The sequence below is a fragment of the Candoia aspera genome, chromosome 11 (genome assembly GCF_035149785.1).
Source record: "Candoia aspera isolate rCanAsp1 chromosome 11, rCanAsp1.hap2, whole genome shotgun sequence".
Taxonomy (NCBI): domain Eukaryota; kingdom Metazoa; phylum Chordata; class Lepidosauria; order Squamata; family Boidae; genus Candoia; species Candoia aspera.
The window spans coordinates 13,262,636-13,275,149 of NC_086163.1; the positions used below are offsets into that span (position 1 = coordinate 13,262,636).

Sequence of the window (12,514 nt, forward strand, 5' to 3'; positions counted from 1 at the left end):
CCACTGGGATGCAAGTGCAAAAGCAAGAAATCTGGGAAGTGAAGTTTGAACGTGGCATAATGTAGAGGCTGACTGGAGGTTAAAAGGATATGGCTTTCGAGGGAGAAATGTTAAGAAGTGCAAAGGGGATGGGGGGGACGCAAAGGCTCCTTCCATGTCCTGCTGATCGGCAAGGAACAGCGGAGGACTCTGATGAGGGGCCAATAACGTGTAGCAGGTAGAATGTGGGAAAGGGCATGTCGTGGTTCGGTTCCAAAGTCAGACTGCGTCAGTAAGACTGGCGATGTAATACAGCTAGCAAATCACAAAGGGAAACAGCAGTCCCAATGCATCCCAAAAAGCCCTATTCTAGCAGCTATGGAAGAAAAATGTGCTATTGAGACTCATTTCACTAGGTGTGACTAAATCCCCTCCATCGTAGGCTCCTGATGGAGAACTCAGGGCCTTGAGAGGCATTCCCATTAGCCCCTGCCAGCTCTTCCCTTGCTGATGCAGCACAGCTGCAGATGGGGGCAATCCACTATGGGTGTGCAAGAGGCTCCATGTTTAGAACAGGCAGGTCCACCTGCTTCAAGCCTGAAACGTTTTGCACACCCGTACAATTCGTTTCTTGGTTCTGAATCTTTGGAGGAAAGTGACTGTGCAAAACTGGCACCTTAAAAAACACACACACACACACATAATAGTCTACACAGCTTAAAAGGAAAGGGCTTCGTGCTTTGCGTAACGGGAGATGGACCAGTATGGTTACTCAGAATGCCACTTCTAAGCACATAAAACTGATCCAGGGAGCGGCTGAGATTCCTGGATTCCATCATGCCAAAAGCAGACAGTTGCTAAGGAGAGAACGCCCCATCATCTGAATTTGACAATCGAGCCCAGAGAGGCATCAGTGCTGGCTTTTCCCCAAAACCACCTGGCTACGGTTCAGACATTCTATTCGTAACCAGAAAAGGGGGAAAAAAAAAAGATGCAAAGTGCCCCCAGCAGTGCAGGGATGCCAAAACAGGCTAGGGGAACCCAAGGAAGCGCTTTTGCTGTTCAAGAAGATTCAACAGCAGATGCCTGGGAAGGAGGCCCACCCAGGATTCAGTGAAAGGACAGTTCAGGAGTGGAAGAAGTTAAGCCAGGGAAGAAAGAAGCTGGAGACGAGGTTGCTATCCTAGTTTCTTTTCGGTCTAGACCAGAGCAGCTCTGTGTATCACTCAAGCACTAGCAGAAAAAGAATCCAAAATTAAGAATTTGGGGCTTTCCCCCCCTCTCGAGACAGGTTTGTTTCTGCGCTTTAAAAAAATATCTGTACCCCAAAGTCCATCCAGGCACCCAGAGTCAGAGGTTGAGGATCGGGACATCAAAAAGGTCACACACCCCTTCGCTCTCATCCAAATTGTAGATATAGTCATGGTCTCCAGGAGGCGGGGAAAGACGAAGTAAGGGAGCAAACACTGCCCAAGAGAGAAAAAGACACGCTTAGGAGGCCTGTGCCCCTGGTTCAGCCACCCCGCACATTAGCCCTGCTCTGCTAGTATGGTGGCTTGACTGGGCCAGTAAATTCAGGGTCTGCTGTTGCAACCTTCCAAAGAGTGCAGGGTCCCGCCCCTGAGCACAATTTTAGGAGCACCATCTTCTCTCTCCAACTCCCAAGTTTGGAGTGTGGAGGAAGAAAAAAAATAGCTCCCACCTCCATCATTTCAAAGATGGGGAGGCTGCAAATCCTTCTTTGCCCTGTGGTTTGCTCTGACCTGAATGCAACCAAGCTATATCCAGCAGACACAGAAGCAAGCCAAATGGTGCCTCCCTTTCCTGTATCCAGTCCCAAGATGGAAGGGAAAGAGCTGTTGGGGTCATAGACCTATGACTTCTCTAGCTCCAGCTTGAAGTCATCAAATAGGCACTTCATCCTTGGTTTCTTCCGGGCAAAGAAGCAAGCCCTAGAAGTTCACTTCACTTTGTATCCCACTTGAGAGTTTTGCTATTTTTCAGTGCAAACACTGAGTCAAAACAAATCCCAGACTGGAGAAAAACGGGGATAATGAAGAGACATGATTAATCCCCTCTCTTCTTTAAATCCAAATTAAGATACTCTGGGATGCCCAAGCCTGACTCTGTTGTCATGGCTTCCCAAATCCATCAAATAAAGCTTGGCTTTCTTGTACTGCTTCTCTCAACATTACACTGCAGAGATGATTTCAGACTCACTCGTTTTTAGGGCCTTGTCGATGGGAGTAGGACTATGCATCACCCATAAGAATTTCAGTAAACCACTCTTCCTGTTCCTCAGGGAGACTAGGATAGTATAAAATTAAGGGGGAAAGCACCAGTGCATATGCATATGGTGAAATAAAAGGTCCCCTGTGCAAGCACTGAGTCATGTCTGACCCTTTGGGGGGATACCGCTTTTGTGACATTTTCTTGGCAAACTATAAAGCAGGGTGGTTTGCCATTGCCTTCCCCAGTCGTCACCTTCCCCAGCAAGCTGGGTACTCGTTTTACCGACCTCAGAAGGACGGAAGGCTGAGCCGGCTAACCGAGAATCCAGCTTCCGCTGGGATCGAACTCAGGTTGTGGGGAGAGCTTCTGTTGCAATACTGCCACCTACCACTGCGCCACATGAGGCTCTTTGCATATGCTCTACCACGTTAAAAAAAAAAATCACACCAGGAAGATGGAGTGCCACTGATGCAATGCACATTTATGCAAGACCCTGCTCATGACCTGAAAACCAGCATGTATTCAGGGACTAAAAACTCAACTAATGCAAAGCACTTTTTATTGCTGTGATCCCTAGTTTTCTCCACTCTAAGTGGCCTCACTCCAAACCTGTCAGTAGAAGAAACGCAGCCTTACCTTCAGATGACATCAGCTCTTCAAGCAACTCAGAACTCATGCATTCTGTGGGAAGAAAAAAAAATGCATGAGAAGATTACACGTATGCAAAATATGTGCATCCATATCCCAGTGTCCCAAACTGGATCCGTGGTTCTTCCACCCCGTCTCCTCCTGTCTCGTGTCTCAGTTCTCTCCTCCCTTGAGTAGATATGAGTAATTGGATGGATTCTGCAGGATGAGAGTCCTGCACGAGCAACACCAAAACAATGCATTTTTGGCAGCTGCTTCCTTCCCCAATGGCTTGGTGTACACATGTAACCAAATGAAACATCCCTGGCATGTTCTTTAGTATCATGCTTTCTTTCAGCAAGTAAAATCCTCCCTACAAGCAGAAAACCAGCACAGGAGACATTGCCAAGAAATGTGTTTCCTTCAGTTGCTATTCCACAGCAGCCCAACAGAGGGCCTTCTGACACTTGCTTAAAAAGCCCAACTTTTCCGAACTTCCAAAGCAAAGCACGAACAGGGTCTGCTAAAGGGACACTAGCAACGCACCTCTGGTTGGCTCAAACATTTCTGAAAGCTCTTTGGGAAATTCCAGTACTGGAAAAAAAAAAAGAACAAAGGTTGCAGCATCTTAAAGACCAATGCAGTTATTATGGCGCAGGCCAGCACCGTTTCCAACCTGAAGTCCTCCAGATATTTGAGGCTGCAACTCCCCACATGAACAAAGATGGGAATTCTGGAAATAGTAATTCCAACACATTCAGGGGACCAGGTATGGAGATGGCCAAGATATATTCCAGAGACTATAGCCTGCTAGAGTTCTTGTTTCTACGTCACTCCAAGATTCCCATTGTCTACACAGCTCATTTCTCTTTGCGTGGTTCTTGACCAGTTCCTCTATCTCTGCTTAATTGTAGCAGAACATCTGAGAAAAGGAGTTGGCTACGGACTGTTAAACACACCCGGTGACCTTGGAACTAAAAATACCCCATCGAAGTACAGAGCAGGGGTCAGGCCCCAACATGGATAGTTCTGAGAGAGGCTCAGCATCAGGTTCTGTCCATTTTGATCCATCATAACCGCCCACCAGAAAGTGGACAACCAAGGAACACTCACTCTCGGTAGGGAAGGACTTGATCGGTTCAAAGGAGGTAAAGGAACTGGACAGGACAGAGCTGCTGTCCAGCAAGGCAGAGGACTGAAGGGGCTGCGTATCAAGCCCAGCTGGGGGGCTGGCTGGTACAGTCGAAGGGGTAACCAACTCCCCACTGCTTTTCGATTCTGCTGTCGAGATGCCTGTCTCTGCAATGGGAAGAGGGACACAGAAAGACAGAAATTGTTATTATTTAAACTTGTATGCTGCCCAATGATCTATAGTGTTGGATGGATTCCACACACCACAGAAAAGCAGCTGGTACTCTCACAGCAACCTCCAGGAGAGGTACCTTAAGCTGTAATTCCTGTCTTATAAAGAAACCCAAAGTTAGCACCCTCTCATTACTCATATGGACATTCATTGCCTTGATGTTAGAGGATAGTTTTTAGTGCAAGGGACTGCCAAGCAGGCTTTCATCTTATCCACACAACTCCCAAAGTGACTGTTTCCATTTTTAGAGCGGAATTCTGTTCCTTCTGCAGGAGAATCTCTCTGGCAGGGTTAGCCAACCTCTTCCCAGCTCTCCTGATGGGGGAGTTCCCATCAAAAACTTGGGGGGCACCAGGTGGCCATTCATCCCTAGGATGGCTGACTTGGAATATGTCTGACTGCGAACAGGGGCAGAAAGGGTTTGCATATCGGAATTCTTTTTCACATGAGGTTTCATTCTTTTCATGGAGAAAAGTAAATGTCAGTGAGCAACCGAGAACCCTTTTGCTCAATATGTTTGTTTCCTCCTAGGAAAGGACACGCCGCTATGTGATCTTCATCTTAGATTCTGGCTACAGCAGAGATTCAAATTTATTCCAGAGGATGGAGGGCCACACAGTGGCAAGACCAGGCTATACTGTACTCTAAAACGGGGCAAGGACAAGAAGTGGATCGGACTAGGACAAGACCTAACCTTGATCCCATGTAATGATGTTTCTACAGAATTAACCTAATTTAATGATGCTCAGTCTCAACTTTTGGAGGTGCCCTGGGAGCAAAAGTTAGCTTCCGAGTCAGCAAATATAATAACACAGCTACTGGTCCACTTTTAAATGTGCATTTAAATTTTAAAAATGCTACACCTTTCCCCAGTTCCTTTACAGCTCACCTGCCATGCTGGCTGACTTGGGTGCAGCGGATCCATGGTCTCGCGTGCTGTTGGGTACAGACACAGGAGGATGGGTGCCACTGGGAAGAGATGCCTCTTGGGAAGGGGGAATGGATGGCTTCTTAGAGGGTGTGACTGGCTGACACTGAATGAGGTCTTCAGGGGGAGGGACAGGAAGCACCACGGGAGGAGAGCTCCAGGCATCCTTGTTTACGAGAAGAACGTCAATTGGACCACTGCTACTCTTTAGGTGGATCTGGTATTTCTTCTGGCCGTTTAAGCCCTAGAGAGAAAGAAAGAGAGAGGTTGCCACAAAGTATGCATGGGCACAAGTATATGATTTGTGCAATGACATCATCTGGTGTCATCATGATTAGCTGAACACACCACCAAAAGCAAACCATCGACGCCAGTCTGGAGCTCTTTCTTCAGGCATTCTCTCAGTCAAGGTGACCCCAAACCTCCTCAGTCACCACTAAAGAAGCGGTCCCTCACAATTTGTTGAGCCCCACATCCAGCCACACACTTCTTGGATGAAACTGACCTATAGCGCCAAGCAGAATGGGGTGCCAGCTCAGCAAAGTTCCAGACACCCTAGAGCGGGCCATTTTAACTAGAGACACTCGGGAGGTTGAACTTGAAATACTAGGTAGGTAAAATGCACAGAACTGAATCCAGTAAGGACCCTTAGGCCAAATAGGTATTTCTACAACAGCAATACCCCCTTGGGAGTAATTTGCAAAATACTTAACGTGAGTGGGACTACTGAGTCGCCTTCTTCTCATCACTCTATTTCTTGTGACATACTAATATCCTCCTGCTGCTGCTTATGCCATTGGGTAGATACAGGTACGCTTCTAATTAGTGGCTACTGATGCTTTCCAAAACCCCTACTCATTCAAACTTCAGACTTTCGACTTTAGCTCTGAAGAGAAAAGGCAGGCTATACGTGCATTAAAAAAAAACCAAATATTTTGAAATAGGTTCAGCTCATTCCTCCCTGCCCCATTCTAAACTAGTTCTGAAAAATACTCATTCCCAAACTCCCCTTAAGGCTTATTCTTATTATTCGCTTTGTACCCTGTCTCTACTCTGAAGCCAGTTTTTGCAGAGGGGTCTCCCCTCTTATTTTACCCTTGTAACCACCACCCTGTTAAATAAGTTTGGCTGCAAAAGGCCCCAAATCACTCAAGCAGCTGCATGCTCACTTAGAGAGCCATCTCTGCAATCGTCACCAAACTTCTACACCCACCTCAGGGACAGGAACTTCTAGCTGAGTTCCTGACGGAGCTCGGATTGCCAGCAGCGTGTCACCTGCAAGGAGAGACCAAAACGCTGGATTCAGTAAACTGAACTAAACTGGGAGCAGAACAAGATCACGCATTCCTCGATTCCTCCTTTTCCTACCCCCAGCCGGGCACAACATTTTCAGACCCTAATGGCCAGGAAGATTCATCCGATCTCCCACACTCCCGATTCTACACAGAATGCTAAAAAAGCAAATCAAAGACAAATTCATCTGGGGAAGAACCAGACTCCCTCTGAAGATGTCATGGAGGTGGAATTATATTAAATACACAGGGATCCCGGCAATGAAATGACACACCATCCTTACCTGGGAAGCACTTGCAGAGGTCCTCATCTGTCACATAGGCTAATGTTCCTGAAGTTAAGTGAAAAACCAGCTGCCTCTGGAACTCAGCAAGATCATTCCACCCAAGAGTATATAAAAAAGGAAATCTTCAAGCATTCAGGGCAGAAGTGGACAAATTAGGACCTAAGGAGCTTGGTTTTGCAACCTTCAGCTCCAGTCCCACCACCTCTGCTGCTGGATGATAGGAATGCAACTGCTAAAAATCAGCAGTTTTCTGCCATTCCGAGGTAGAGGATATATACAATAACTGTAGCATAAACCCTAAAAAGTCTTAATCCTGTTAAAAATTAATCATCCTTCTGTCCTACCCTCCCCCCACCAATCATGGAAAATCAGAGCCCCAACCAGTTTGCATTGTTCACTGTGGCTCTCCACTGTGGCCACCAGCCCAGAAGAACATCTAAGGAAGGACTAGGGCAAAATCAAAGCAGTGATAAAAGATACTGATTATGAAACACAAGGAGATCATTATTTCACCCAATTAGAACATTAGAATAAAAGAGACTTTTCTAATTTGGCATTAGCTGTTTTTCTATTATCCTATGCAAATTAGGTTACCGGCATTGAAACATTTGCATCAGAAAATATTCAGCTTGCATTAAAAAAAAACCGCCCAATGCAAATTGGCACAATCAATAATGTGAGGATGGAAAATTTTCCAGCATTTGATATTTTTGGTTGATAATGTTCTATCTGGCACTCTCTCTGAGACTACAAATTCCAGAATTCCCAGCCAACATGACTGAATTCTGGGCACTATGGACCCAATATCCAGGAGGGAGAACCATAAAGTTAGCCCGGAACATAATCATGATAAAGGATCAGCATTTCAGCATCCAAGAAACATGAAAGCAGGAAGAACCAGAGTAGACTTAAAGGATATTGGTTGTTCTGTACATCATCAGTGACATTTTTGATACTCTGCTGCACCCACATCTTCTGCTGTTCCAGCTCTCGCTCCCGATGCTCCAGATCCTCAATCTCTGCTTTCAACTCAATCAACTTGTGGGCAATTTCACGGGTGTTACAGCCAGGCCCCACACCTCTGGCAAGAACAGGAAACAAGATAAATCAGTGGGTCTGCCTCCTCTGCCATATATTAAGAAAAGAATCAGATCATGTCAGAGACAAGTGGCCATTTCAACCATACATATTGCCTGCAGTAGTCACGGTGACAACAAGCCCTTCCAGTTTTTGAGTTCTTCCCTTTCCGGAGAGAATTCAGTGACACACACAAAGAACCCCCCATGACAGAGAACTCAAGGCCCCTCTTCAAAGTTCTTCTTCTCTGCCTCACAATTTACTGGGAAAAAATTCCCCAAATTCTAACCATTTCAGAGGAACTGTTCTGCCTTTGATTCACACATAAAACTGCAGATGCAACTGCAGCCGGGATATGGCTTCCAACGGAGCCTAGAGCCAGGTCTTCTACTCACTTCCACTGAATACTGTTCTTGGATTTCTTCTCGATCAGTCCAATGCCCTCAAGGACATTTGTAATGTCATAAATACGTCTCTTCTGTCGCACTGCCAGGGTATCTGCTGCCTGTAAAGGCAAACAAACAAAAAAGAGGTGAGTTCAAAGGCACCATACTGTAAAAAATACCTGGGCCATCACAACACAAAAGCTATGTTCATTACATCATACCCTGTTCATGAACTTTCTCAAGGGCTCTATCTCAATTGCTCAGGAGAGTCTATGTTAAACCTGAAAAGTGCCATTTTCTTCAAGATTCTGGGATGAAATTGTCAAACTAGAACTTATCACCAAATCTAACACTGTGGAAAACAGCTGCAACCCTCACAAAACATAGCACCTAATACAAAAATTAACTGTTACTCAGACTGGGCTTATTGCTTAGTCAATTCATCACCAATGGTTGCTAATCAAGAATGGCCCATAACCTTGTTTCTTGGGTCTTCTATTTATTTGTATTCTGTTTTAATTTGTGTTCTGCATACTACTGTAAATTTCTTTCATTACTTGACATGGTAAAAGAGTTTCTCTTTTATCCTGGGTATGTAAATAGATACTGAAATGACAGTGCTGTGCACCTGGCCAGTGAACTCTGACCCACGGTTTATTTTCCTGCAATACATTAAAAGCACCATATCATACTGTAAGTGGCTATTCACAAGCACGTTTCAATTAGTTTAACAAGAATTACCCACAGATAAATGTATAGGATTTATAGTTTAAATTGTTATGATGCCAAAGAATTGTTGTTTTCACTACAGAAGAAATAATGTATCTATTCTCTGGAGTTGACAAAGTCAGTCCACGCTTACGTAGAAGTAGATCCCACTGAACACAAATGAGCTTACTTCTAAATAAGCATACATTAGACTGTTCTGCCATGATATTTATAATTGCTGTGGCAACACTTTCTATTACTGCTCCCTTTTGGAACCAATACTGTCCAGTAACCCCAGGTTGCTGCTGTTAATTCACTCAATGGAGGAGCAGAAACCTGTGGCCCTCCAGATATTGCTGAGCTACACCTCTCAAGACCCAGTCAACACAGCCAGTGATGCTGGGAGTTGTCATTCACTAACATTGAAAGGGCCACATTTCCCATCTATGATTCACATGTGGATTCACTGATACTTCACCCATGCTCTGTTAAACCCCAGCTATGGTTCACAGCACCAGAAGCAACTTCCTACCCAAGTCTTTGCTCTAGATTTTCTATGTCCTGGGTACAAAATACACACACACACACACACACACAGTGCCCTGCTACAAACTGCTCTTAATTATAAGAAGTTTGGGACTCTTCCTCCCCTCATAATGCAGCAGAACGAAATAAAGATTTCTGCAGAAATTAAACCCTCCAAGCATGCTCAAGAAAGCCCTAGCCCATTCCACACACAAGTTATTGCTGTGTTGAAACTGAACCTCCAGCAGCTACTGCAGTCCTTTATCACAACTATGAATCTCTCCTACCTGCTGCAAGTAGGCTAAGCACAGGCAACTGATTTGGACGGTGCTGCCCCACAGCAACTTTCACATGCTCAGGCCCAGCTACCACACAAAAGCAGTTATCTTTATTCAGCGGAGGTTGTGCCTTGGCAAGCACACAGGTGGTGGATGGGAGGTATGGGAGAAAAAGGAAAGAAAGTGCTCCCACCAGCTGGCAGAAGGGGGGGGGGAGAACAAAAGCAAAAATCATCCAGAGGATGCCACCCAGGCCTGCTGATGCTGGATGAGAAAGAAATAAAGGAGGTGCTCATAGGAGGTAGAGATGGATGGAAGGAACCAAGAGCACTGGAGGTATCATTTCCCCCATGGCGACTGGGTCATGCTCAAAACAGAAAGGGTGCCCATATGACCAAATGGGGACCATGTGCACGGGTGCACACACATGCCCAGACGAGAAAGCCACACGCTAGCCCTAGGACGCTGCCCGGCAGGCTCCGGGTCTGGTCCTCCGCTCTGCGAAGCCCCCTCCGTTCCCTTGCCTGGCCTTCCACCACCAAGCGCCCCCCTAAAGGGCCGCCGAAGTTACAGCTTCCCTCTCCCGGACCAGCTGCGCCCACCGCGGATGGGAGTTGTAATCCTCGATCGCCGAACTGGTGGAGGGGTGGAAGCCGACCAGCCGTCCCCCACATGGCCAGGGGGGCCGGAGCCCGCTATGGAGGCCGCAGCGGAGTCCGGCCCAAATATATCCTGATTGGGGGAGGTGTGGGAGGGCTGCAGCCCCCGCGCCGGGGCTCACGCAAGCGGGGGCTGATGGGCCTTGTAGTCCACACACCTGTGGGCAGCGGGCTGAGGCTGCTCCCTTGCCCCGTGCGGCGCGGGCTCTCCGGGCGTGGGTCCTGCCCTTCCCCGCGCCGGCCCCGCTCCGCGCCTCCCGCTCCGCTCACCAGCTTGAGGTCGAGCACGCCGTCCTTGGCCTCCTGCAGCAGCGAGACGAACTTGGTGGTGAGCAGCCCCAGGCTCTTCTCGTGCCGGCTCGGCGCGCCGCCCGGCGGCTGCGGCCCGGACTCCGCCATCCGGACGGCTCACACCCGCCGCCGCCGCCGCCGCCGGTGTGCGGATCCCAGCCCTCCGCCGCGGCCCCCGCGCGCTGGCCCCCTCCGCCGCTTCCGGCCGCCGCGGGGCATGACGGGAGGGGAGGAGCGAGGGCTCCATCTTGAGAAAAAGGGCGGGACCGCGCAGGCCGCCTTCCCTCCCTCTTCTCGAAACTCCGCCCCCACCCACCGGCTTTTCTTATATAGTATTCCGCCCGCGGAGATATACTCTTCCTCTATAGCGACGCCTACTGGTCAGGAGATGAAAAAACTCGGTGGAGCCCGCCCTCTTTGCTAAGCTTGATGGCGAAGAAGCGGGTGTGTTGCTGCTGCTGCGTTGCAGTTCCCATAATCCCCAGCCAGCACACTTGCTTTGCAATACAATGCTCATCACCCCAACCGGCATAGCTAAAGGCCTGTTGACTGCAGAGCTGAAGCCCAAAGTGCCTGCCAAACTCAGCTTGGCAAAAGGCAGGATAAAAAATGTAATAGGAATAGTGTAATGTTTAAAGCACCGGGCTAGAAACCGGGAGATGGTGAGTTCTAGTCCCGTTTTAGGCACAAAGCCAGTTGGGTGACCTTGGGCCAGTCACTCTCTCTCAGCCCTAGGAAGGAGGCAATGGCAAACCACTTCCGAAAAACCTTGCCAAGAAAACTGCAGCAATTTGTTCAGGCAGTCGCCAGGAATCAACACTGACTTGAAGGCATCAAAACAAAAAAAAAGTAAATAGTAATAACAACAACCCCTGCTGAAAGTTATTAGGACTATAGCTCCTAGCAGCTACATTTAGCCTGGCCAGTTGTCAGGTTGATAGTCCAAAATACGTGGGGGGGTGGGGGGTGGGGGGTGGGGGGTGGCAAAGGTTTGCATCCCTTCCTTATTTATTTATTTAGGTTTATATTCTATCGCTTCTTTAGGGAGCTCAAGGCAGCAAACCTGCCCCCAGTTTTTGCCCACAACGAAGTCCCTGGGAAGTAGCGTGGCTGAGAGAAGGAGACTCAGAACAGCACATGTCACCCAGTGAAGATCTGTGGCTGAAGATGGATTTGAACCTGGGTTTTCTGGGTCCAGTCCCACAGCTTAACTGCTGTACCCCACTGACTCTCCGCAGGGTTTCCTGTGGTCTGTACTTTAGAGATGAAGCATTTGGGCTGCTGAAGTAAAACAGGTCGGCCAAGCTCCTACCCCCGAAGATCAACATGGAATTCAGGACTCACCAAATGAAGGTTGTTGGATCATGTTGAGGATGCGCCATGCTGTAATTTGCATGCCAAGCTACAGAGGCAGATATGCTCCTTAGAACCATGTTACATCCTTCTTTCCATTCTTAATAAAATGTAATTGTTGTTCTTCTCTTCCACAAAGTGCCCCACAGATCAGTCCTAATAGACTTTCAACCAAAAATGTTACAATGTCAGAGCGTTGGTCAATTACAGCTCAGTGTGGTCAGTTACACCATCAGGTTTAGACCAATGTATAAACATCCCTTATGTATGCCTGCTTCTCAGGAATAAGCACATTTTCTTATGAACACTCTTTCCAAGATATTTGTTCTCAGATTCTGTTTCCCACTGGCTAATCCTGGATGATCTATGTAACACAATGGTTGCAAAAACAAGCAGAACAGAAGTGATAAATACTTTATATGCAACTATTACATAGCAATAATGCTTTTCCCAAAGAGATTTCTAAAAGATAGTAGTGTCTTACAAATCCCATATCGTATTCCCTGAATGCATTTGCATCAGAGCAGGG

General features: G+C 47.4%; 1 protein-coding gene across 1 annotated transcript; it reads right to left on the minus strand.

Moving 5' to 3' along the window:
• Positions 1-244: 244 nt before the first annotated feature.
• E2F4 (E2F transcription factor 4) lies at positions 245-10,824 on the minus strand. The gene is made up of 10 exons (XM_063313248.1): positions 10,612-10,824; positions 8,181-8,290; positions 7,628-7,789; positions 6,706-6,749; positions 6,343-6,404; positions 5,091-5,373; positions 3,952-4,137; positions 3,385-3,432; positions 2,848-2,892; positions 245-1,445 (listed from the first exon to the last, which is right to left on the minus strand). Exons 1-10 carry the CDS (start codon positions 10,738-10,740, stop codon positions 1,330-1,332), a joined length of 1,185 nt encoding a protein of 394 aa, XP_063169318.1. The 5' UTR covers positions 10,741-10,824; the 3' UTR covers positions 245-1,329.
• Between the last annotated feature and the right edge of the window lie 1,690 nt (positions 10,825-12,514).

Bases quoted from the DNA above. Each gene is read 5' to 3' on its own strand.
- E2F4 (XM_063313248.1), bottom strand. From the start codon at position 10,740: ATGGCGGAGTCCGGGCCGCAGCCGCCGGGCGGCGCGCCGAGCCGGCAC. The intron at 6,405-6,705 runs GTAAGGATGGTG...CTCTCCTTGCAG, and splicing joins CCTCTGCAAGTGCTTCCCAG to GTGACACGCTGCTGGCAATC. The intron at 1,446-2,847 runs GTAAGGCTGCGT...TCTCTTGGGCAG, and splicing joins AGAGCTGATGTCATCTGAAG to TGTTTGCTCCCTTACTTCGT.